Here is a 26,399-nt window from a genome sequence, read left to right as displayed (position 1 = left end):
AGTCTTACAAATGTACATGCACAAAAATAAATGGAAAAATGTTAGCACCAACTTTAATATGTAAGTCAAAAAAACAGCAGCACATTATACTTCCCCCCTCCCCTGAAATATGTCAAAATAAACATTTAGAGGAAAAAGTATGAGTTTTATATATCAACTAACTCATCTTGCAAAGAGGCTTTTTTAGTCTCCAGTGCAGCTGCAGGCATGCGGATGCCATGAGTTAGCTTTGTGTAAGTTCCACAAGTCATGAATTCTACTGCCTGCCTGCTCCTTTACCCATTCCAATAAATGGTGCTTTTACCTTTAGGGTGTCACGTAACGCTCTTCTCTTGAAGCCTGGATTCTATATTTGGGCAGCACTTAGTAACAATCCATCACCCTGCAGCAAACGTATTGGAAATAAATAAATGTGTCTCCATAAACATGCAAGCTCCCAGCACAAAGATGAATGAAAAAGTTCTCCTGGGCAAGTAAGGATTAGCATGCAGTAGATAGAGACAGTTGAGCCTGCACTTTAATGCAAGTCTCAAAAGGAAGTTTGGGGAAAAACACATCATATTCTGAAGTGACATACTGGCTGCTGTTAAGTGCATACTCATTAGAAAGCTGAATTCACATAAAGCTTGTTTAATTCCATAACAAAATAATGTGAAGTCTTTTGCTTTGACATCTTGACTGTATTGCACAGTAGCTGAATCAGAAAGCCACCTATCAGCATGGAAACACAGTTGTTTGGCAAGATGAAATGGGAGAAGAATGAACTGCAAACCTTTGGAAGTAGCTGTATTGGGAGTGGGGTCAGAGAGCACAATATGCATTCCGTCCCATATAACCCCCCAAAAGTGGTAGCAAGCTGACCAATGCCAGCCTGACTAGACAGCCCACAAAAAGACCTCTACCCAGTCAGGCTGTAGGACAATGTAAATTTGTTTCACACTGCAATGGTACATTTTAAATCCATATGTGGTAGTTTTCAGACTATTAGGGTCTACACCTGGGCAATGGCAAGACATTTCCACTTGCAATTTCTACCTCAGTGCAGGTGTTACAATTTACTCTGCTTTGTTTTCATGCATAGGTATGATCATTTGTTTCCTCTCTGTACTTGTGCATCAGCTTCAAATTTCCTTTTCCTCACTTGTTCGCTCAGGACTGCATTTTTCAGGGCAAGGGATTTGTGCACTGGCAGCAGGGAATTAACTAGCCAGCATAACTTGGACTCTCCTAAGTTACATGGGGTGATGGGCCCAGTGCACAGCCAGAAGATGATCCAGAAAGTACGCTGCCTCCTAAATTGTATTATGCACTCCTCAGCTTTAGCGGATGATCTGGATCAATTATTCTTTATTACATGACCCTAAATGGAGCAAAGAGATCTTTGTAGGGTTGAAACAATGGAATGATAGCTTAAGCATTACCATGTTCTGATTACAGATGTCAATGATGGAGAAGTTTGATGTAAGGAGATTATGGTCTCTGCTTAAGATTTGTTTATGCCTGGAGTATGCACGCATGCGGAACCTACATCTACAAAAAAATGCTGTGCAATAATCCTCTGTCTTCAATAATCCCTCATACTGAGAGTGGAGATGATCCAATAACGATTCTGTCTGCAGTTGAAGCCAAAGAGGCCCTTCTGACTCAAACTTTGTTATATTTATATAGTCTGAGAACCATGCCTCTTTCTTCCTCAAAAGTAAACGCTTTCTTGAGTAAGAAGCTGGAACATAAGACATGTGAAACATGTGAAACAAAAAACCAGCCTAGTCAAGAGTACTAGATCCACTGGTCTAACGGGCTAACCAATGAGAGTATAAATAGACTCATTTCATATTTGTGATACCAACCTTGTAAGCATTAGAAGAAATAGGATCTGAAACATGCCCAGCATTGGCCTAACTCTGTTCCCATTGTGTTATAATGCACGAACTACAGGGGAGAAAGGATTATTTCAGATAAAGCAAATAGATCAACACAACTCTGACAAATGTTAACACCAAATTTCCAAAGGTAGTGCTGAAATTCAAGATCCAATTGCGGAATTTCCATAAATAAATGTTACAACTAAAAGGCATTTTTCTTTGCTGTGGGACTGTTAAATACATTTCACAAGGCAACTTGTCCTTACCAAATATAATCAGTTTTGCAAGATATGAAATCCATAATAGAATTTTTTTCAAAATTTTTTTCAAAAAAATTCTGACTGTTAAACGGCTGATCCTATTATAACATCACCTTAAGCTGACCACAGATTGGTATGAGTCCTAGTGAATACCCCCATTTGTGAAATACCGCTCATCATCATTCCCATATTCTGGTATCTTCAGAACAGCCTTAGAAAGTAATGATGAGCTGTATTTGACTTCAATACAATTATACATAAGAATCCTCTCACTTTTATTTTCCAGACCTGCCACATACAGACAATGCCATATATCAGATTTTGATTAGGAAAATAAAAATTGTTTTTCTGAAAAAACAATACTTTAAGACATTTTCAGAATACATATACATGGTATATGTTGTACACACAGCTTATGCTGTGGTAATCCTGCTGTTCTGAATCTTTCCAATGAAGCAGGATCATCCTCTATAGTACTGTGTATATTTAAGAGGCCAGTTAGAATCATGTTAAAAAGAATAATGGATGGATAGCAAAGTTCTGTGCCACAAACTTACTTAGATAGGTCAAGATTAAGAAGGTTTCTGAAGAACTCCAGAATGGCCTAAGAAAACTAGATAAATGGGCCACATAGTGACAGATGAAATTTAGTGTAGACAGGTGCAAGATAACATACACTAGAAGGAATAATTTAAGCTACTCATACACACTGATGGATTCTAAATTAGTTGGAACCTCTCAGGAGAGAGATCTAGACGTCACTGTGGACAGCTCAGTGGAGATGTCTGTTCAATGTGCAATGGCCGCCAAAAAAGCAAGATGTTCGGCTGTTATAAATAGGATAGAGACAGTAATGTCATTCTACAAACTGATTATATTTTACAGCCTCACCTTGAATGCTGCCAGGGCTAGGAGAGCTGACGCAACAAGACAGAGATTGAATGGTCTTGGTGTAAGAGACATAATGGAAATGTGTAACTAGAACAGGGCCCCAGAGTCTGCCAGAGACAGGCATACTCACCATGGGAACAAAGAGGAAATAAACATGAAGAGGCAGTCAGATTTCACATAAAGTCTATGATCAGCCCCAGCTATTGTACAGTTATTTGGAAGAAAATAAACTGAATGATTCTTTATGTTTGAGGTAGCACTTGTTTGGGGGAGAGTGTACCAACACATCCCCCTGGGCACTGCACAGCCATGCCCCTTCCCCGCCATTGCCGTCTCCTTTCGCAGCCACAGTCATCCCACAATAGGGCTTCTAAAGCCTTCAGCCAGACTCCAAACCCACATAGGCCCTAGGATGAACTTGGCTCATTGTATTCTGATGTTAACGACCAAGAACAAAGCCAGTCCAGGAATGTCACAGGCTGTTTCAAAGAGTATCATTCTTCCCAGGTGTCTTTATTTATTATAATCAGAGTGGCTGCACCAACTATAACTAATGTTGTAAAACAGTTCCCATGCTCTAATATGTAGATATAATTTTCCTAAATGTTAACCTGAGGCAGAGCATGCTTATCATTGGTTTCTTTTAACGTATTTGAAGTCTAAGCAAGTTTTTCAGTAATGGTTGAGTGAAAACACAGACATGAACTTTTCTAACAACATTGGGTTTTGTTTGTTTTTAAGAAACAACAGCATCAAAAACAACTGGAATTGAGTGTGCATTAGTGAAAGGGTTTTTTGCTGTGCACTTTCCTCTTGTGTATTTTATTTCACTTTATATAATACTGTTGGGTTTAACTGACAGACTGTTCACAAAGCTAATGGATTGAATTGCATGTGTCACATTATGATTTATAAATCCATTTGCACTATTCTTGCCCATCATTAACGTTAATATTCCTTTTCCCCTCCTCACTTAACAGTACAATTTAGATAACCACACCAGCTTGGTAAACATTTAGCATGTTGGGGTACTATATAAACAATAAATACTTTTAATATTTACTAGGAGTACTTTAAAAATTAGTATGGATGAACTCACTTGGACTATGCTAAATATACGTACATTAGGTTTATAGTAACATTTCTGTGTAATGTATGCAAGAGAAACAGATGCATTTTTAAATAAAGAATCCAATTAAAGAAAGCCCAGATTTTACATTTGAGCTGAGCTCTTGAATAAATTAAAACAAAAACTGAGCAAAATACCAGTGCAAACCCATTTAGTCTCTGCACTTAGCCAGAACACTCCTTTCTTTCGCAACAGAATCATAGGTAGTATCATCTTCATAGAAAACTACCACTATAGTTGGTGTCATATCCAGTTCACTGACTGAGGCCCCAGTTCAGAAAAGCACTTGCTTAACCTTAAGCATCTGTTTAACTATATCCTTATTCAGCAAAGCTACTGATGAATTACTTTTGGAATGGAAAGTATTTCATCAATCATCATCATATGATATGAAAACATCATCTGGAGTTTTCCCCAAATACACAACAGAAATTGAACATTTGTCTTTTCTGCATTATTACTGATAATTCTGCCATTTCCATCTAATAATGGAACAATACCATTGTTAGGTTTCCTTCTGTTCCTAATATAAATTTTTTAAATCCTTATTGTCCTTAATTCTACTGGCCTTTGATTTCTCCTTATGTCCTTTTGCTTCCATTATCACTTTTCTACCATTCCTAGCTTCTGATTTATATTCATAACTATCAAATTCCCCGTTGTTATATGTATATATTTTTAATAGGTGTTTTTACATCTCCGCTAAGCCAGATTTGTTTTTTTAACCAGTATAGCTGCCTTCCTCAAGTGGCTTCCTCGAGTGGCTTCTCTGTGGTTTTGGGGGCATTTAATAAAATATTTTTAAATAGTTCGCAATTATCATTCACATTTTTCTGTTTACATTCTGTCTTCCAGAAGATCTGGCTCATAATTGTTTTCAGCTTTGTGAAACTGGCCCATCTAGAGCACCAAGTGTATATATATTAGTGGTTTGGACTTCATTTTGTTTGAACACAACAAATGGAATCAAGTCATGACAACCTGAATCTAAGCAAATAGAGGTTACTTACTTGTAACTGAAGGTTCTTCAAAATGTGCGTTCCCTATCTGTATTCCACGCGGGGGTATGCGTGTGCTACATGCACCTGAAATGAGAGATTTGTAGCGAGTAGTCTCTGATGGTCTGCACACACACAGTGCTCTCCTCATGCTCCGAACTGAGGGCATAAAGAGTGGCATGGACCAACACTTCTCTAGTTCCTTCTCCTTATCTGATACAAATCAGATATGATCTGAAGCAGAGGAAAGGGAGGGTAGTGGAATACAGAGAGACCACACATCTCAAAGCACCTCCAGTTACAGGTACTCTCCCTTTCTTAAAGTGCAGATCTCTATGTGTATTCCATACAGTTTTTGATATGCAGTATTCAAACAGGAGGAGGTGTGAGGATGCAGTTGGTACGGACGCCTGTAACGCTGCTTACTTCACAGCTGCATCTGCTGAGAAAACCTGGACTCGGGCATAATGCTTTGTAAAGGTGTGGATGGAGCTTCAAGCAGCCACATTCCAAATGTCCACTATTGGTACATCTCGAAGAGATGCCACTGAGGTTGCTTTTGCTTTAGTGTTTACCCTATCTGGAAGAGGAATGTGTGCCAAATGATAACGTTGAATGACACATCCAGAGAGCCACTTAGAATCTCTCTGAGTTGATAATGCTTGTCTTTGTGATAGCTCTGTTATGGTAACAAACAAACAGTCTCAGTGTTTTCCAAATCAGTTTTCGTCTTTGCAGATAGATGACCAAGGCCCATCTGACAGTCAGGAAGTGTAGTCTTTTTTCTTCACTGGAAGCATGACGTTTTAGGAAGAATATTGGAAAGTGAATAGGGTTGGTTTGTGTGAAACTCTGAAATTATCTTGGAAATTAACTTTGGGTGGAGATGAAGAGAGACTTTCTCTGTGTGAAATACAGTGTATGGAAGGACAGCCATGAGTGCTCCCAGTTCGCTCGCCCATCTGGCCAATGTGACATCAACTAAGAAAGCAATTTTCATGGAAAGATGTGACATGGAACACATAGCCATCAGTTCAAAGAATGGTCTGGTGAGAGCTGAGAGTATCAGGCTGAGGCCCCGCTGTGGTGTGGGCTTCATCACAAGCAGGAAGATCCTAAAGAAGCCTTTCAGGAATTGAATTGTGAGACGGTGCGTAAAGGTAGAGTGACCTTCCATCAAGGGATGGAAGGCACAATTACAGATGCCAGGTGGGCCTTCAGTGAGCTAGTGGAAAGCCCCAACATTGAGTGACAGAAGATAGTCTAAAATGACAAGGATACCTGCCAATTCTGGTGACAACTGTTTCCATTGATTTATCAGGCTACCCGTAGATAGAGATCTGCCTATAGGGAGGTTGGCCTTTCCAGAGGATGAGTCTGGTGTTGCATTTATGAAATCTGTAGTCCTAATGCAAAAGGGTCTGTTCTTCATTTACACAGACCCCCAATTATGTCAAAGTGTAGTAAGAATAGGGTCGCCAACTGGACCTCTTGACTTGATCTGCCCATTAATAACCAGTCATCCAGATATAGGAAGACAGTGAAGCCACTGCATCTCATCTGGGCAGACACCATAGAGAAGACTTCATGAAGACATGGGGTGCTGTCACCAACCCAAATGGGAGTACTCTAAACTGGCTGTGATCTTCTCCTAGAATGAATCTGAGAAACTTTCTGTGTGAGTGGTGAACATCCACATGAAAGTAAGCAGCTTTCATGTTGAGGGCCACGAACCATGTGTTTTCCTCCAGGAAGGGAATTATTAATGCCACTATTATTATGCAGAATTTTCATTTTCCAGTAAAGACATTTAGTTGGCATAGATCAAGAATTGGTCCCCATCCTCCATTTGTCTTGGGAACCATGAAATATGGGAGCAGAAACCCTTCTCTTGATGGCTCTCTGTGGCCCCCTTCTGAAGGAGAGAGTTCACCTCCTGTCCTGATGAAGTATCTCCTCTGGAGAGTGGTCCCTGAGAAGGGGCTGGGAAAGGAATTTTGGGGGGGGGAGGAGTGAGATAAACTCAGTTGTGAGCCAGAGTGCATGAACTGTAGTACAGTTGTCTATTGTGGCCCTCCACTTGTGTGCAAAGTGGGTAAGGTGACCACCAAAGGTTTGGGGGGCAATATGCCATAGCATCAATAACTGTAGGCAATCCTTGAGTGTCTCATCAAAACAAACCCTTGGAGGATGGGTGGGACTGGGCAGCATCCACAGAGGTGGAGGAAGCTGCAGACCTGTGTGTCTGAAACCTTTGTCATTTGTGTAGTGGTTCATAAAGGCTCTAGTGATAAAATGCTGGGGTGGGGGCGTTCTAGGTCTGTAAGCTTGCATGTGGTGTTCCCTTTGAGGCCAGAGTGTAAATGCCCAGGGAGCAGAGTGTTGTCCTAGAGTCTTTAAGAGAGTACAGTGACTCAGTCTTCTCATTGAAGATATTAGATTCAAAGGGCAAATCCTCAGTGGTTTTCTGGACCTCCCTGGTGAACCCAAAAAGCAAAACCACGATTCTCGCCTTATGACTATAGCTGTGGGAATGGCTCTAGACACAGCATTAGCTGCATCCACTGCTGATTGAAATGATGTCTTCGACCCCAACCTGCCTTCACCAACTAGGGCTTGGACCTGAGCCCTCTCTTCCCAGGGAAGTTTGTCTCAGAATTTCAGAAATTCAGAATATTTTAGGAAGTCCTACTTCATTAACAATGCCTGGTAGTTGGCAACTCTGACCTCAGTTGCCATGCTCTGTAACAGTTACTCGCATTGCCTGCGGTCATCAGGCAGGGAATGGGATGATGTGGCAACTGCCTCATCGGGTGAGAAGGATGACAATTCTCATGAGTGGTGGACTAAGTTTGATTTCTTCCTCTGTAAACTCCAATGGAGCCAGGTGGTACTGTCTGGGAGAGGAAGGTAGGTGTGATTCTTGCATGGATCCAGGTCATCTATTATACAGCTCTAATGGGGCCCAGTAAGGCCAGTAGGAAGGATTGAGTGGCTGGGAGGAGACCCAAAGCATTGGTCCCTTGGGTACTCATAACCAGGAGGAGGAGGAGGAGGCTCCAAGACCTGCTATAGGTTCTGGACTTGATTCCCTCAAGGGGAAGGCTTCTCTGGAGCATCAGATTCATCTGATGAAAAGGTAGGCTCCTGTTCTACTGCTGGAAGAATTCTATGACTTGTGGATACAGAAGGGGAGGATCCCCTTCTCCTCAAAGGGTTTCTGACGTGGAAACGTCTGTAAGGAGGACTGGGCCCAACAGAAGAGGGGATCGAGGATAGGGCAGAGCAAAAATATAATCCAGTGAGGTAAAGGCTTCAGCCCTCAGCCCTTCATGGAGCTCATGGAGTCTCTGAGGTGGAAACCAACAGACCCAGGACATCCAATGATCTGGTACTCAGAGAATCCCAGTTGGAGTGTACTGGAACCATCAAATGGAAGTCCAATAAGGAGCTCCCAGACAGGACTGACAAGTGTTAATCTTTTGGCCTGTGAGACAAAGCTGGAGGTGGTACCACCAGATTCTTCTTCCCTTGCACCTTTCCTTCTTCAACAGAAGGTTTATGCAGATTTAATTCCTTAGGATCAAGACGAGGAGGGATCCTTTTTCTTAGAGGCAGACCTGGATAGTGATCTGTCCTCATGCCTATGGTCATGAGAAGGCATGGCCATGACCTCTCATGAAAGGGTTTCTCAGGCTTAACTGTTTTAGCCCCAGCTCCAGAGCTCATGCTGAGAGGTGCACTGCTCGCAGTCTGAGGCCGCTGCTCACAGAAGTGTCCTGGCCTGGATATGACTGGGGACTCATGGTGTTCTCCAGGAGGTGCTTTCACAGACAGAGGTCACATCCCTCATGGGTTTGAGGAGGAAAGGAGCAGCAGGTGTTGCACTTGGCAGCGATTTGAGCTTCTCCAAGGCAATCAAGGCAAGAGTTCATTGCTGATGGAGAAGGAACAGGGGTAGGAGATACAGTTCTTAAACCTCAGGACTCTTGACATAGTCCTTCTCAGTGAGGAGAAGCTCCCTGAGGTGGGGGCACTAACTAACAATACTGGCTATAAAAATACTAAAACACTATAACTTATTAAAAACTATTTACACTATATATTTCCAGGTATTGGAAGTAGAGACAAAGAATTCCGACTCCAGCCATGTAGCGATAAGAAGGAACCAGAGAGGCGTCAGTCCTTTATGCCCTTGGTTCTTAGCACAAGGGGAGCAGATGCGTGTGCATGGACCATATGACACTACTTATGACAAACCTCCAGTCTCAGGAGCATGGAGCTCATGCATATCTACCTGTGAAGGCACATAGGAAGCAGCACCTGAATAACCACACAGATCAGTTCCTCTTTATCTGTCAAGCTCAGTCTATTATAAAATTCCCCCATGCTGGTTGCAATGCTTTTTAGTTAGAAAATTGTCTTCTATAATATTTAGAAATTCCAAGTTTGTTTTAGTAGTGGCAGCATGAGACCTCCAGCATGTGTCACTCAAGGGATTTACGATTGAAGTTCTCCATGATAATACAGCTTTTTTCCCCCTACCTGTGATAGATAGGTGCTTCAGAAGCCGATCATCCTGTTCTCGAGTGTGATTTGATGAGTGTAGCGGATACCAAGTAGCACCCAATCTTGTATTTTACCTGTTAGGACACTGATCTAGCAGCATACAAAATCATTTGTTTCTGAGTTGTCAGTGACTTGGAAACTGGGTGATGCCATTTTTAACAGAGTGCTGCCACCCGCTCCCCTTTTACCCACTTCATCCTTCCTAAATACTAATAGGTTATGACAATTGATTTTAATATTCCAACTATGCAAATCTTTCCCCCCAGATTTCATACTGAAGTGCTTTGTTGAATCAGGGCTTAAAGGAGGGCATTTCCTTTGGTACAAAATGTAGCCTACAAGCAGAAGATTCAGCCAAGCTAAACAATGGAAAAACTTTTCCACTACAAGGGTACATGAACTGATATAGTATCTCAGCCTCCGTCAATCAAATCCACAGTAAAGACCGGTAAAGTTCCTGTAGGAAGAGGACTATAAGCCCCTTCTTATTCTTGTTGAAGCCCTTTCTTGTCATCACAGGGTCTCTCTGCAATTCATTCAGGCTGAAGAATCACAAGGAGAGGGGAATGTGCGCTAGTTGATTTTTCAAACAACATTTTTCCGAACAGTGCCAAGTTTGTATTTTAATGAGTAAGAAGAACAGCCTGTTAAAATGACAACAGACTTAAGTTATACTGCATTTTAAATGAGCCCTTTTAAATGCTTAAGAGTGCTTAAGAAAGGAACACACCTCTTCTATAAATAAAACATACATTAATCCATGGGGGGAAATATATTGATCTCTTTTTAGGAAAAGGAAGGGGGTATTAAAAAAGCCAAATATTTTAAACATTTCACACACATTTTTATATTTATTTGTCTTTTCAAATCACAGCTTACTAGTGAAATGGGAGCTCTTTATAGGAGAATGAAGAGCTTGACTAGTCATGGTTTCTTAGAACCACACACCAACATCCTGAAAAATATTTTGTGTGAAATGCCATTCCTTTTTTTCTGATGTTACAAGCCTGTTTTCATTTGCCCACTAACCAGGAAAAGATGCTGAATAACCCAGTATTTGTATAAATTCTTTACCATTTACATCAATCATCTCTTCTTACCTTGTAATTTGTCATCTCAGCATACAGCTTATAACTATTTCTATTAAGGAAAAACTTGAAGCACTCATTCCTGAAAGAGTTAGCCTCTCTTTCCCATTTCTCAAAGGAGTATTTTGTGGAGGCTACTGTTTGAGATAAAAATAATTTGTTCTCTGTCTTACAGAGACTTGCGACATTCTGTAGCCTCAAAGTGCCATTAAAACACATGCACACAAGTACAAAAGCTTGTGTCTAGCTGTGACTTACGCATCTGCTTAAAATTAAGCATGTGTGTATGTGCTTTTCTGAATAACAAAAACTATTTGGTTTAATATTAAGCAGGAAAAACCTTAGAACTGAGTTGTGTTAGCTTTATCAACCCTAAACTAAGCAACTAACGGTCGCAAATAGAATATATACAATCAACTTCCATTTTAACTGAATGCTTTCCCACATGTTTTGCTACAGAGGCTCTCACTTGACCAAGAGAGACTGTAACTTGATGGCTTTACTTGTTGGCTGGAGAGCCTGGGGCTAAGCAAACCTGATGATTTCAGAATGAGCCCCATTTAAGGGGAATCAGGCAAATTCCCCATAAAGAGCAGAAGGTGGCTGCAATAATGGGAACAAGAGCCAGGCTTAAGGGGTGTCACGGAGTCACCGGGTAAGTGCTCTGGAACTACTCCGTATGAAGCCAGTCAGGACTCAGGGAGAGCATGTCTCCTCTCTCTGAGCATACTGTCTCCAGGGCAAGAATCCTACACAGCTTCAACCTTCCTGGGTCTGAATTCGGAGCATTCAGCATCCCTTTACACACCATGCGCTTCCCGCAGCAAGTCCGCCCTGGAGGGACTCCTGGGGAAGCCAGAGGGCCCTGCACCCCAACTCCGCAGTCAGATGTGACTCTCAGCCAGCCGGTAAAACAGGTTTATTAATCAACAGGAACACAGCCTAGAACAGAACTTGTTATTACAGAAATCAGTGACTTTCAGCCAAGTCCGTTTTGAGAGTCCTGAACCAGATGCCCTGAACTCCCCCTCTTCCAGACTGCCAGCTTCCAGCTACAGGACCTCTGGCACCCCGCTGTTGCTCCTCCTCCTTCTATTTGTCTTGCTTCCTGGCAGAAGTTGTCACCTGGTCGCATCCCCCCACCTCCTGGGTCTCAGGTTACATAGGTGCAAACAGCTGGGCAGCCTCACCTGCCCTGAGGGCCTCAGCAAAGTCACACACCCAATTCCCACCACCGAAGTATTGGTGTGGTACACTGGGAAACTATGGTACACACAGTATTAGTACAGGACAGCAAGACTCACATGCAATATAAGAAGATGAATAAAACCCCCTTTGTCACAAGGGGTTATAAGGAAAGGGAAGGGCAGCAGAGAGAGCAGGCAAAAAGCTCAGAGCAGGGAAAAGCTCTCCAGAGAGAGGGGCCTGGGAGAGATCCTGATTAAGCAGGGAAGAGACAGAGAGACCCAGAGAACTTAAGAGGTTTTGTAGGAAGAAGCCCCTGGAAAACTGCAGGACAGGTAAAGGAGCAGACTTAGCTGATTAGTACAGGGCCCTGGGCAGGAACCCAGACTATAGGGTGGGACACGGTCCCCCTACTGACCCGAAAGAAGTCCATCAAAAGGGTTATCAAGCCCAGTAAGGGAGCTAGATGTTGAGTCTAAGACAGGAAATGCTCCAGAGAGAGGGAAGGATTTTTGTTTGTGTTAAAGACATTTTGGGGACTTTCAGTTTGGACAATTGTGACCCTGGAAGGGGTGGACTTTAGTTGGTGACCCAGCCAGAGGGCCAAGCCACTAGGTGAGAAACTGCCACAGCAGCCATCTGCAATGGGCATTAGCCTAGAAAGAGAGCTGCTATGCCAGACCTGGCCCAGGGGGGCACCAAGCAGCGAGCGGATTCTGTTTCAGGGGCTAAAACATCAAAGGCTAAATTCATCCTGCCTGAAGACAAAGATTCTTTCAGGTTAACAAGGACAGCAATAGCGTCACCTTGTGCTTACTGATTAAGAAAAGTTTTCCACTTCCACTGCTGTCAGTCTCCTGCAAACCAACAGAACAATGCATTCAGCACAAAAAAAATGAATGAAATGTTGTTGACCAAATGAAAAAGACTGTCTAAAAACACATCAGGACAACAAAGACTCTTTTAGAGGGGAAAAATTGAGGGCTATGTAGTACATTAAAGTTAAATATAGCTTCCACCCGAAGGCTGTCCAAGCACAACTTCATTGTTTGGCGGTCAGCTCATGTCTCCCCAAGCCCTTTTTCATTTCTCTCGCTCCAATAACCTACAAATATGAATACATTGCACTGCAGTCTAGGATCTAGCAGTACTCGCCCACCATCTGGCAGCAAAAAGTGGGGTCTTTTTGATTCATAAAAAAGCAATTAGAAGTCATTGTGAATGGCAGGCAGCACATGAAAGTTGAAAGCTCACTTTATCAAACTGATATATGCCGCCCGCAAGTTCACAACTACCGAACACAATCTCCTTGTGTGTAGTCAGAGGGGCTTGGGCATCTGCCGCGTTTCGTGGTCATGTAATCATTCTCACATAAACTCATGTGTGCGTATATCAAGTGGCACCCCCCAGAAGTTTTTCCCCAGGTACACGCCATCAGTCTCTGTGAAGCTGTCCCCACTGCAGCTGCTGGCCCCAGTGCCTAACCTGCCGAATCCACACCACGTTCAGGCCACACCTTCTGGCCCAGCTTGCCCAGGTGCAGTGTCATGCCCCATCCCTGAGAGTAAACACGGGCTGTGGAAACATGATGAAGCCAGGCAGGCAGGTGCCGGCCTCCTGGTGCAGGAGCCAGCCCCATGGCAGTGGTGAGGAAGCTCAGGGCTGGCTGCCACACTTCCGCTCAAGTTTGGCCCCAAAGCCCCGTCATGACCAAAATTCAGCGAGTGGCATTGTGATCTGGTGCACAAGGGTGGTTTGGCCCCATGAAACATGACACCTCTGTAGCAGTGCACACAGCATATGAGAAGAAATGAAGAAGGCCTTTTCCAATTGAAACTGAAGAGAAGGGGGAATTGGGTAAGCAGAATTTAAATTACCCCAATTCATCATTTGTCCAGGACACCAGGGATAACACCCCTAAATCAGACAAAAAGTCCCACAATATTTTTTAGGACCATTTGTCATAGTACCTTAGCTGCAACGCAGGAGCAACCTGCACAGTGCCTGGAGATATGATGTGAGGGGAGGCAGATTCAAGAGAGCGACGCAAGCAGTAAGCAGAGCTAGCCCCTCCTCTCTCTGGCTCATCTTTAGCCCATCCATCAACACCTTACTGTGCACTCATATCCAGGGAGAGTCCCTGGGGAGCCGAGGTCTGTGGAGTATATGGTGCCCGGTAAGTTTTCAAATCCTCTCCCCTCTAACACACACACACACAGCAAAGTAGTACTATACCACTGCCACTGCAAGAAGCTCCTCCCCATCTGCAGAGGAAGGGGCAGTATCTACTGCAAAATTTTCTACCTGCTCCTGCCAGCCATTCTGGCTTGTCACTAGGAGTGAGAAACAGAGACAACACTTCAGCAACAAAACTGGCTTCTCCTTCATTTTTCGGCATGTCAAGCAAAAGACACACATGAACTATGAAACTAACAAAGAAGGGCTACTGATAAGATAGGCTTTTCCAAACTTCACGGTTCTCAAGCCTACCAAAAGCAGGGGGGAGCAGGTGATGTTTTTCCAGGCTGCAATGTCTAAGCGGCAGGCTCCACATGAACCAGTTGTTCTGAACACACACAGCACACACACAATAGAAGCAGTTTCCCTAGCAACAGCATCACAGTAAAATTTTTCTGAACAGCTTCTCACCCTCTACTGAGGTTTCTTTCCGATTATTGGTTAGCACATAGAATTACCTGGACCAGCTGACACCTTGTGTCTGGTCTGAATGTACTGGGGTGAAATTATTTGATGAGCAGAGTTTATGGGAGAGTAAAATCACTCCACCTGTTTACTTCTGAAATTACTTTTAAAACATTAAGCACAACATCCGACATGGCTAATGTACATGATGACACTGCACATAATACAATATTCTGCAATCTTCAGTTTGTTCTCTCACTTGTATGCAATTGCCTGCTTTAAATAAGGACAGTAGGAGTTTCTTCAAGCCTCTTCCTCCCCAAGAAGAGACCTACATTTCTAACAATTACCAGGACAAAAGAACTCTCCAGAATGGGGTTTGCATCTCTAAGGCACAGACATGTTTGTATGTTCTTTTATTCTTCCACGAACACATGCAACCTTTGGCATATTTGTTTAAAAGATTGTGAAAATTTGCTGTGCATCATCTGTAATAAAATATAAGCCTTTTGTAATGAAAATCATTTGGGTGACTGATTTGTAAACTGTGTTGGTTTGTCTTGTTTTATTTAGACTACATTCTTCAGACAAGGGAACATGCATCTTTTTCTTTGTGTTTGAAGTGCCATCAAAATTTACTGTTACAGAAATATTTATTAATAAGTTGTGACAAAATGTAATGGTGAAAATGCTATAGCTTCCTCAAAAGGAAAAAGGAAAATAGTATGTATAAAGAGGTAAAACAAATATCAACAATAAGAAAACACGGATTGTGATCAGTTATTGCTGCTGAAATGAGGCAAAAGTTTTTAAACTCAAAGATTCTGTGGCCTCCTCAAGATTTTGGAATGTAATCTCTTCTCTTTGCATGAGGAGCTGCAAATGTAACTCTATGACAATGTGGAGACTACCTAGGCAGATTACTAACAAGACAGAAAAAGACCACACAAAGCTTTCAACAGCTATGATTTCTCTCTCCATGATTGAAAAAGCAGATGTGACTGCATAACGTAATATTTGAAAGGGAGAAGGAAGGTAGTAGTGACTCAAAATTCATCATTATAACAAAAAGGACTCTTCCTAAATTTAAAGTATTTCTTATCATACACGAAAAGAGAAAAATGCTTTTCCTGAATGTAGAAGTTTGAGTCCAGTTTGGCAATACATATTTTGAGTAGCAACTGAACTTATAAAGAGACGCAACTTCTAGCTACATGTATGGGTTATCAATACGTTGTATAGGTTTATTGGAAGATGATGACGTTTCAAGGTTCATCAGAAAGACAAGCAGCTTGGAAAATTTCAGCCATTACATGATTTCAATACCCAATTCCCATTAAAATAGGAATTAGGCATCCAGATCACCTTGCCAGCTCTGTAAATCTCACCCAGAAAAGAATTACATTAGTATAGTAGACCTGCAGGAAAACTCAGCTTTTCTTGGCCTCTATTCCTAAATGATTCTACCGGAGGAAAACCTGCATTATTTCCAATATCTAACAATGGTCAAAGTGTAATTAACCTTTGCAAAAACATATTTAGGGATGTGGTGGATTCTCCATGACTTCAAGTCTTTAAATCAAGACTAGATGCCTTTCTAAAAGATAAGCTATCGCTCAAAACAGAATTTATGGGCGTGATGCACAAATTGCTGAGTGAGAATCCATGGCCGGTGTTAGGCAGGAGATCAGACTAGATGATCATAATGCTCCCTTGTGGCTTTAACATCTATGATTCTACGTACACAGTATGGTAGGAGTCCGCCTTCCCTGATGAAACCAATCATGCTGCATAACTTTGACACACAAAATGTCAACAATTCCCCTGCTCAGCTGGAAACCTCTCTTGCAGAGTTTGTTCGGGAGGTTTCTATTTATTTGTTTTATTTTTACTTCGATTTGTTATTTTTTAGTCTGTTTATTTAAACAAAGGTGAATTTATGCTCTTCCTACAACTTTTCAAAGTGGGTGTGTGAGGGATTTCTAGCACCCAAAGCTACACAAGAGATAAGTATATGTACTCAATCCAAAGGTTTTATATAGTATATCAGACTGACGCTCATACAGCATAAGGGTTCCTTGTGTCAGGTACCCTCAAACTGCCCCTCCTCTGATTGCACAAGTCTGACTGAGTTTTCTCAAATGTCAACAGACCTAAGGTCCATGCAGGAAGGAAGGATGCTATAATGGACAGGGCACTGAACTTGGACTTAAGAGATCTAGTACTAATCCCAGCTCAGCTACAGACACTCTGTTCTTGGACAAATCACTTAACCTACACTGTGCCTCCGTTTCCTATCAGTCAAATGGGTACCTCACTGGGGAGTTGTGAGGATAAAATCCCTGAATGATTGCAAGGCGCTCAGATCTACATTGATCAGGGCCTCAGAAGTACCAAAATAGATAAGTACAATTCACTCTAAATTTCCACTCAAAATGGGCTAATGAAATGTCTCATAAATAATGTTTAAAAAGTCAAAACATTTTTAAATCCCTACACCCTTCGTTTACCCAATGATAAAAGTGAGTTGGGCTTTTAAGACTCTTTCATTAGCCTGACATAGTGGACAATAAACCAAGCAAGAACTCCCCTAACTCTCAACAGTCTCAGTCTAGCTGTGACTATCCTGGGTTTTGCAGCATCCCACTGGGTGGTAATAGGTCAGAGTGCACTATGGAACTTTTAGTGCACAATAGCAGGGTCCACATGGCCAGTTAGTGTGTGGCAAGCTAGTACACTGTAGATTCATACCCTGGCTTGCCATGCACTAATTCTCCATGTAGACAAACCCTCAGTCTGAGTTCCAAACCTTGCTCTGCCACTGGCTTCCTTTGTGAACATAAGAATGGCCATACTGGATCAGACCAATGGTCCATCTAACCCAGTATCCTGTCTTCCAACAGTGGCCAATGCCAGGGAAAAAACAGAACAGGTAATCATCGAGTGATCCATCCCCTGTCATCCACTCCCAGCTTCTGGCAAACAAAGACTCAGGACACTCAGAGCATGGTTTTGCATCCCTGCCCATACTGGCTAATAGCCATTGAGGGCCCTAATCCTCCATGAATTTATCTAGTTCTTTTTTGAGCCCTGTTTTAGTTTTGGTCTTCACAACATCCCTGGCAAAAAGTTCCCTAGGCTGACTGTGCATTGTGTGAAGAAGTACTTCCTTTTCCTTGTTTTAAACCTGCAGCCTATTAATTTCATTGGGTGAGCCCTAGTTCTTGTGTTATGAGAAGGAGTAAATAACACTTCCTTTTTCACTTTCTCCACACCAGTCAAGATTTTATAGACCTCTATCATATCCCCCCTTAGTCATCGCTTTTCCAAGCTGAAGAGTCCCAGTCTTTTTAATCCCTCCTTATGTGGAAGCTGTTCCACACCCATCATCATTTTTTATTGCCCGTCTCTGTACCGTTTCCAATTCCAATATATGTTTTTTTGAGATGGGACAACCACATCTGCATGCAGTATTCAAGATATGGGCATACCATGGATTCATAGTGGCATTATGATAATTTCTGCCTTATGATCTATCCCTTTCCTAAAGGTTCCCAACATGGTTAGCTTTTTTGACTGCCACTGCACACTGAGGGGATGTTTTCAGAGAACTACCCACAGTGACTCCATGATCTTTCTTGAGTGGTGACAGCTCATTTAGACCCCATCATTTTGCATGTATAGTTGTATTTTGAATGATTTTGTTTTGTCATTTAAGCTCTCTGTACCTCAAGTCCCCCATCTGTAAAAAAGTGTCAGTAACACTTTTTTTCCCCCATCCTTTTTATGTCTCTTGTCTATTTAGATTACAAGTTCTTTAGGGCAGTGAGACTCTCTGCTCCTAGATATAATGTATGTACAGTTCCTACCACAATGGGGCCCTGATCTCTCAATAAATACTAAACAGCTACAAAAATCCAAAGTTTTCGAGATTTTGGTCCATATATTTTTCTCTCAGAAAGCTTACTTGCAGAAAATGAGTTTAGCCCCTGGATTCAGTAGTGACAGAGTGCTGCAAAATGACAGATCATTTTGTTATGCTTCCAAATCTCTGCTGAACTTAAAGTTTTTGTGCATCCTTAAAAATGGGCTGTGAGCAAAAGAAGGTACAGAAATTCTAACGATAGCAAAAGGCCCCAAGGGAAATAGATGATAAAGAAGCAAAATATAACTAAGTTCCCAGCTTGTTTTCTTATCATTGGCACTGACCTAGATTTTGCATTAAGGCTTAGAATGGATTTTACAAATAGAACGACTACCGCTTCTAATGGAAGACATCCTTAATACATGTAACCTCTGGGAGACAATGAAAGAACTAAATATAGGCAGAAGTTAAGTCTTTAGAAAAAGTCTCATGTTTTGTTTTCATCACACTGTTCATTCAGTAGGTTTACAACGATCTCATCTTTACAGACATGACTAATCTTTCTCAGAGTACTTGTATCTGTCCTATCATCCAAGTGCCTCTCTCTGGTACAGTCTATAACATAGACAAGCTCTAGCAAACCTCAGAAACAAATGTGGAAATGGGAAACACCACACTATAAGCTGAGAAAGGGTAGCAGAGACTCCGTTTACAGAAAAAAATATTATGGTTTCCAAAGAGAAGAATGGGGATAGCTCTTATTTTGTTTCAAATCTTTTATAGCATTCCTGGAAAATTTAAAATTGTAGAACAAAGAGCTAGAATGTTATCTTAATTGTAGCACAAAGGAACTGAAAATTCAATTCTTGGTCCTACCCTTTTGCTCTCTGACCGAAGTATGGGAATCCTCAAAGGTATTTCAGCTCAGAAGTAAAGGAGAGTAGCACCTGTCATTACTCAAAATCAAGCCCTAGAAGTAAAAGTAAAGGAATAGTAATGATGGACAGCCATAGAAGCCAGTTGTTCCTATTCTACTTCTTGTGGCCTCAAAGTTGGGCATCGTGGGTGGTATAGTTCAAAGGGTGGAGATACGGTAAAGATACTCAGGATTTTGTCCAGAAGTCAAATAACCAGAGGTGGGGAAGAAAAAGGACGACTGTAGACACACAATGCAGAGTGAGTCATGACCTGGATATCACACATTTTGATAACTGTATAGATCCAAATAAAAGTGCTTAGGTATCAAAACCAAATAAAGGTGAACTGCTGGTGATTCACTCTTGCAGGACTGTTTTAAATAGAGAGTAAGAGCTCTTATCTGAAATAGGCATAACAAACAAGCTTTAAGCAAAAGTTTAGTTTGGGCCAGATTCAAAGCCCACTGAAGTCAATGGAAAGACTCCCACTGACTTCTATGGGCTTCGGATGAGGTACTGTATCAGTAAACTGTTTAGCTATTGGCTAAGGAGCCTTTCAGGCAAACTGTCTGTATTGTGAGCTCAGAAGTACTGACAGTAACACATTTGAGCTACTGCAATCATTGCCCCGCCCCGACAAACACACACAATACTTATACGTGCCTGGTGTAATGTTAACAGAAGCTGGAGTTACCTAAGGGAGTTAAGCACCCAAATCCCAAACTCTAACGCAGAATTTTACAATTTCTCGCACAGCAACTCATTAAAAATGCAGCCTTGCATATTTTAACTATTTGTTTCTATCTAAAGTGTCCTTATGGTGTTTGGGCTGCTATATTCTATTATTAAGTGTTAAAGAAGACATCATTATTTCACTCTACCATGAAAATAAATACAAAAGGAACAGAAATAAAACTGAGACGTGAATGGCCTAACACCACATCAGCACCATGTAATGTTTTCACTGATTACAGATTCTTAATTCCTGACAAAAATACACAGATGATAACCAAAAACTTATCAACATCTTTCTCATGACAAAATCAGCTCTGGGATAACTTCAGCAGAAATGATAGCTAGGCAGAACATCTCCTTTTTTTTCCATCTATTTAATCCCTGTTGTGGACATGTCATTGGATATCCAAGTGTCTGTACTTCAATGGCTGCAACTTCCAATGCTTCTTTGTGATACTAAACTCAGCTACAGGATTCTATGGACACTAGTGGAGGGGGAGAATGTATTAAAAAGTGGATACTGAAAAATACAAAATACGCATTTCTTCTTCGCAAGTGGGGTGGGGGAGGTAACATTCTGAAATGACGCTGCCATTCTGAAGTGCTGCCATTATACTGCCGAGAACCGGGCGCTATCCCTTTCAACTCGAATGAATGCCAAACGGTTAACATCCTTGAAGAGATTTTTATTTTGGTTAAAACAAAAACAAAACACTCAAGTTTTCCATTTTTTTTATATGCACTGCATTGTATTTTTAATGTAAAAGGCAAACAACATTCAGTGGGTTTGAGATATGAACATTAAAAACAGTATACAAATAAAATACACTGTAAATACATCACTTTTTTACTTCAGCAATGAAAGATAAAGAAGAATTTTCATAAGCAAGCAAGCTCACTTAATAAAAATGAAAACAAAAACTTATACAAGCTCATGAGCTTAGCGGAAGAATTTTTAAATAGGGAGAGAAAACAGGGCAGTGAAATTCGGGTTTTTTTATAAAATGAAACCTGAAACCAGCCTCACCAAAACTAAAGGCAAGGCCCTAGTGTTCATCTTATTAATTCAAGGGATCGGGAATACCATGAATTCTGGAAAATACAATCTGCTCAGAGCAGAAGAGAGTCTATGTTTAGGTACATGCCACTCTCGATTACTGGCAAGAATGTCAAAAATATTTCTCTCCCTCCAACCTCATGAGTAATTGTAGCCTGTGTATTTATTTCTTCCTGTTCCTATGATACAAATATCATTCCTGTTCATAGAGAGTGCATTAAGGAATGATGGTCTTGTGATTACAGCACTGGACTGGCAATTCAGGAGATCTGGGTTCAATTACCAGGCCATGCCACTTTCACAGTAATAACTGTTCCTTCTCAAGTTCTTGTCTAAGATTACCATTGTATTTTCATAATGATTGACAAGGAGGATTTTACTTCAACTGATCTCCTTTAACTTCATGGGTGGTCTCCTCCATTGACTACAAAATCTGCCAATTTTTACATTGGCGACCCGAAACCACTTACAGCATCCCCATGAAATAATGTCACAAAAGTAGTGTAACCCAATAAAAGTTAATACTTGATGCTACAAGTTAAATACATATTTGAATGCTTTGCTCTCATCTCTTTTCAGAAAACGAAAGCCAATTCCATACTTCATGAGAGTAAAGGTCAATGGACTTACTGCAAAGCCCCATGACCCAAAAGTTAGAATTAAAAGATGAGTACTTTCCCCTTCAGTTCCTTTTAATCTGAGGATCTGAAAGTGGTTCAAAAAGGAGAGCAAATATTGTTATACCCACTTTATAGACAGGGAAACAGAGGTAGAGAGAGGTTGATGGACTTGTCCTGCATACAAAAATGGAAGAGCACTGGAATCAAATAGCCTGACTCCCAACTTTCTGCTCATGCCAATAGACTTTGCCACTTCAGAGAATCTTTCTCTACACCTATTAAATGTTGTGATTAATCTCCAGTCTCCAACCGCCTTTCACTGTTATGTTGGTGCCATAAAAGGAAGCCAGGGAAGAATTCAGCATCCATTCCAGACAGGAGAGTGTTCGAACCAGTTTATGGCGGACATTCACCAGACAGCAGTACAAAAGGTACTGAATAAGAGCTCTGGTAACCACAATTGGAAAAATTTCATCCAATAACTAAAATCCTGAGGCAAGGCTAATTCCAGAGAATGTACTGGCTGTCTGAGAGACCTAAATGCACATCCATTGAGAAACCACTTGCAGGTGTGAGAACATTATTATTATTATGAGACCTGATTCCTTGCAGAGCAATGGGGAGCCATAGGCTAAGATTTTTAAAAATTAGGTGCCTAATGCTAGGCTCCAAATACATTATTTAGGCACCAAAATAAGTGGCCTGTTTTTAAAAATGGATAGTCAATGGCAGCTGCTGAGTTGCTCAGAATTTTTTTTTACCATCAGGCCACTTATTCAGGTGCCTAAACACTATTTCAGAGCCTAACTTTAGGCAAACAGGTTTGAAAATTTGACCTTTTTGAGCCCATTCAGACCACCACCATGGGCCCTGCGGGCTATTGTTTTTAATCATGTGACTGCCTTTTCCAAAAAAAAAAAAAAAAAAAGAAAAGAAAAGAAAAAAGCTCCACTCAGAGAGCTCTACTGAGCTGGCATTTAAAATGAATGGGAAAAGTGCTTCTCTGAGTGACTAACAGAGATGCAGATTTCCCATGCCTCTGCCAGAAGATACTGTGCATGGTCATTCTTCAGAAGGTCAGGCTCAGACAGCATACAGTCTCACCTTGCCCTGCTCCTACCGCATGAGCTCTGCTGTCAGTGACAATGAAACAAGAGGAAAGACCCTGAAGACAAGCCACACATTTACCTGGCATTTAAGCTTTTATGGTACATTGGGTGTTTTGTTAAAGCCCAGAAATGCACACACTGCAAGCTGTTTTCTGAAGGAAAAGATGTCAGTGGCTGAGACAGATGCATTTTGGAATGGCACCCAGTGAGCTGTTTCAAAGTGGTAGCCGTGTTATATATGATCAAGTGTTGTCCACTTTATGTATATATCCTGTGAGTCCTCTGTTTCAAGGCTTGTTGTCTGAAGGGGGTTAAAGCCTTGTACAAAGGTGGTATTATACAGGTTAGGAAAATAGGTTCAGGGTAATATGTAAAACCATGGCAACACACTGCCTAAGAGATGTTTGTAACCCCTTGCTGAGTGCAGCTGAGTTTGATGGGTAACAACAAGCGATACTGTGGCTGCTTCAATAACCTTCCTTTGGGAGCCTGCAGGGTTGAGCTCTAGTCTGCAATGACTGTGGTTGGTTAAGGGCAGAAAGTTTTATCCTATTTGTTCCACTGTATCCCTCACAGTTTAATTTAAACATTAAGTTCATGCTGGCAGAGTACCTTTCTGATAGCTCAATTCCCTGAGCCTATCTATGGGATTTATGTGGTCCCAGTTACCAGTGTCTGAGCACTTCACAATCTTTAATGTATATATCCTTACAATATCCTTGTCAGATAGAGAAGGGATATCTCCATTTTACAGACTAGGAACTGAGAAACACACGGTAAAATGTTCAAAAGCTCCTAAATCCTATTTTCAAAAGTGACTTGCAATGGGATTAGGCTTCCACTTGCTTAAATAACTCTTGAAAATGGTGCTTTTGAACATTTTACCCAGAGAGACTAAGTGATTTGCCCAAGGTGGTTCAAAGAGTTCTGTGGCAGAGAAGGGAACTGAACACAGGTCTCAGGTCCAAGCTAGCACCTTAATCATTGCACCATCCCTAACCTCCTCTTTACTTTGCTTAGCCAGGCTATACTGAAGTGGATGCATAACTCAAGCTAAGATTTGCCAACATGGATTCAAGACGTGCAATGGTACTCATTATCTTTGCAAATAACTAGAAATTGCTGTGGATGTGGGTCTATTTCTGGGCTGAAATGAAAAACTTGTGCTCATGTTTGTGACATTTTGCTTTTGCCACCAGATACAGTGAACTGGGCTTAACCAACAAACCAGTAGCATCACCATCCTGTCTTTTACCTCATCAATACAACTAACTTACCATCACTGACCTCTGCTGTGGCATGAGAATGGGCAGCGGGGAGGAAGAGGAGAGATTCCTCCCTGTTTTTGGCACTTAGGCTGTATTGCTAATTCCCTTCTTGTTCTGTTTTTCTTTTACACACAAAAACTTCAGGCTTCTCAACTTCCACTTCCAATTTCAGATTCAAAGACTGGGATATACAAAAAACCTGGACTATCACCAAAGCTCTTGCTTCCCTCACCTTATGCCTGATCCAAATCCCCCTGAAGCCAATGGGAGGCCTTTCATTTACTTCAATGGGCTTTGCATGAGGCCCGTTAACTTCCACTGAAGTCAGCAACTGCGGGGATGAGGGCATTTAACACCTTGCAGGATTGACTGCCTAAAATGTTGACGACTCTGAAACTAGCCTATATTCCATTTATCTGTGGCAGTTATTGGGCCACATATAACAATGTTTCTAAAAAGTATTTTCCCTTTTAGTTACTGTGGTACAGACCTCTACAAACTACAATATGTATATACAGGGTACTTATTTTTGCAGTTTCCACATTTCCCTAGTTGGTTCACATCTAAAGCAAACCTCAAAAACAAAACAAAATTAATAATAATAAAAGTTCTTTCACTCCATCCAGTGTCAGCTATAATTAAAAAAATAATCTTTAAGGACTAAAAAAATCCCACACTTAATTGTTCTGTTTTACTTACCTTCTTTTCCTTAGGTCTTCACTTACTCTCTTGACACAGATACACAAATAATGTACTGAATCTCCAATAAAAGAGGGCTATTTGGGGCCATAATCAATGTTTCTTCTGCCTCCTATCTTCAATTCACTGCAACTCAGAGAGAAGTACTTTAAAAGTTCTTTTATGGCTTATTTTAAAATGCCCAAGGAAAAGTGTTTCAAAGTGCTCTTTCTGGACTTGGTCTTTGCTTTCCCTTCATCCCTGATGTTTAACACTACTTTCATGCAACAACCACATTCTGTGATGATGCAGTGTTCCATTTCTGAATGGCATTGCTTTTTATTGACCTTGTAGCGCCTTTGTTTGTTTGTTTGTTTTAAATTTTATTCTTCATGACACAACTAATAAGCCAATGTTATTAAGTGAATCAAACTAGATCGAAGGGTCTTTTTTATTATTTTGAGCAAGGTGCTCAAGATTCCTGGCCAGTTTGCCACATACCTTTCATACAGTTTTCATATGCTGTGATGGGGGAGAGGGATGTTAACTGATCTTACGACATTTAACACCACACTTAATACAAAAATCAACCTACAGTGTCCTTCCTATTTTATAGGAAATCAGCATGGATATTTCTGAGCTCTGGGAGAAAGGAAAATGCATTATGGACTACAGAAGGGAGAGAGGCAAAATGGCCATGACTAAAAATCACCTGGTAAAAAAGAGGGGCTGGAAGCAGAGAGCAGAAGCATCTCTAGCCTGAGCCATGCATAATATCAAAAACACGTTCTCACCAGCCTACTCATCTATGTTTTGTAAGACAGTGCCATGCCGTGGACACTCTGTTTCTTTGCTATTGCACTCTGCAGTCTCTGCAGGTACAGTAGGCCTGTTTCCTGACCCAGTTTCCTCACCAATCTCTATTTAGCTCTACGCTAGTGATGCTCCTGGCATGACAATCAGATGCTGCAGCCTGCAGTGCAGTTTGTTATAACACATTCACAGCTCCTAGTAAATTCAGTGGAAAAGTACTGTATCAACGGAGTCTATTTAAACTGAAGTCATTTTCATACACTTATTTTACATCAAATACAAAAAATAAAATGTTCCCAGCAGATTAAGAACAACATTCCTATTTTTAAATCGTGTAAATCTCCTGCATATATATACACAGTAAACCCAAATGATCCTTTCTGCTCAGTGTCTGGGAAAGGAAGGCTGATAAAGCCATAAGCATTGGCATCTCTTCTCTGGACCAGCTAATGAGTTATGTAACTTAAAACACTACAGCCAGCACACAATTTCTCCTCCTTTCATTTACTTGTCATTACAGAAGTGCTCCACAGTTTAACGCCAAGGAAAACTGCAACCCTAATCCTACTGCCGTATTTAAGATTAGGTACTTAAGTACCCTGTAGTCAAACCTGACCACAGGCGCACGCACGCGCGCGCACACACACCCACACCTACCTTACTTCTTGTTAACTTCAGCGATACTTGCACATACACACATCTGAGGGCA

General features: G+C 41.3%; 1 protein-coding gene across 9 annotated transcripts in view; it reads right to left on the bottom strand.

Moving 5' to 3' along the window:
- SERGEF (secretion regulating guanine nucleotide exchange factor) overlaps positions 1-26,399 on the bottom strand; it is a 236,922-nt gene that overhangs the window by 108,942 nt on the left and 101,581 nt on the right. The window contains exon 10 of one of the 9 annotated variants that reach the window (XM_043548380.1): positions 20,865-23,249. The exons of the other annotated variants lie outside the window; for them this stretch is intronic. Coding sequence (XP_043404315.1) covers positions 23,190-23,249 — 60 coding nt within the window. The 3' untranslated portion in view covers positions 20,865-23,189. Of the gene's footprint in view, positions 1-20,864; positions 23,250-26,399 lie in introns of those variants that run through there. 9 annotated transcript variants of the gene reach the window in all.

This window comes from Chelonia mydas, chromosome 6 (assembly GCF_015237465.2).
Source record: "Chelonia mydas isolate rCheMyd1 chromosome 6, rCheMyd1.pri.v2, whole genome shotgun sequence".
NCBI lineage: Eukaryota > Metazoa > Chordata > Testudines > Cheloniidae > Chelonia > Chelonia mydas.
Note: the sequence above shows the minus strand (reverse complement) of the source record. Positions and strands in the feature narration are given on the sequence as shown.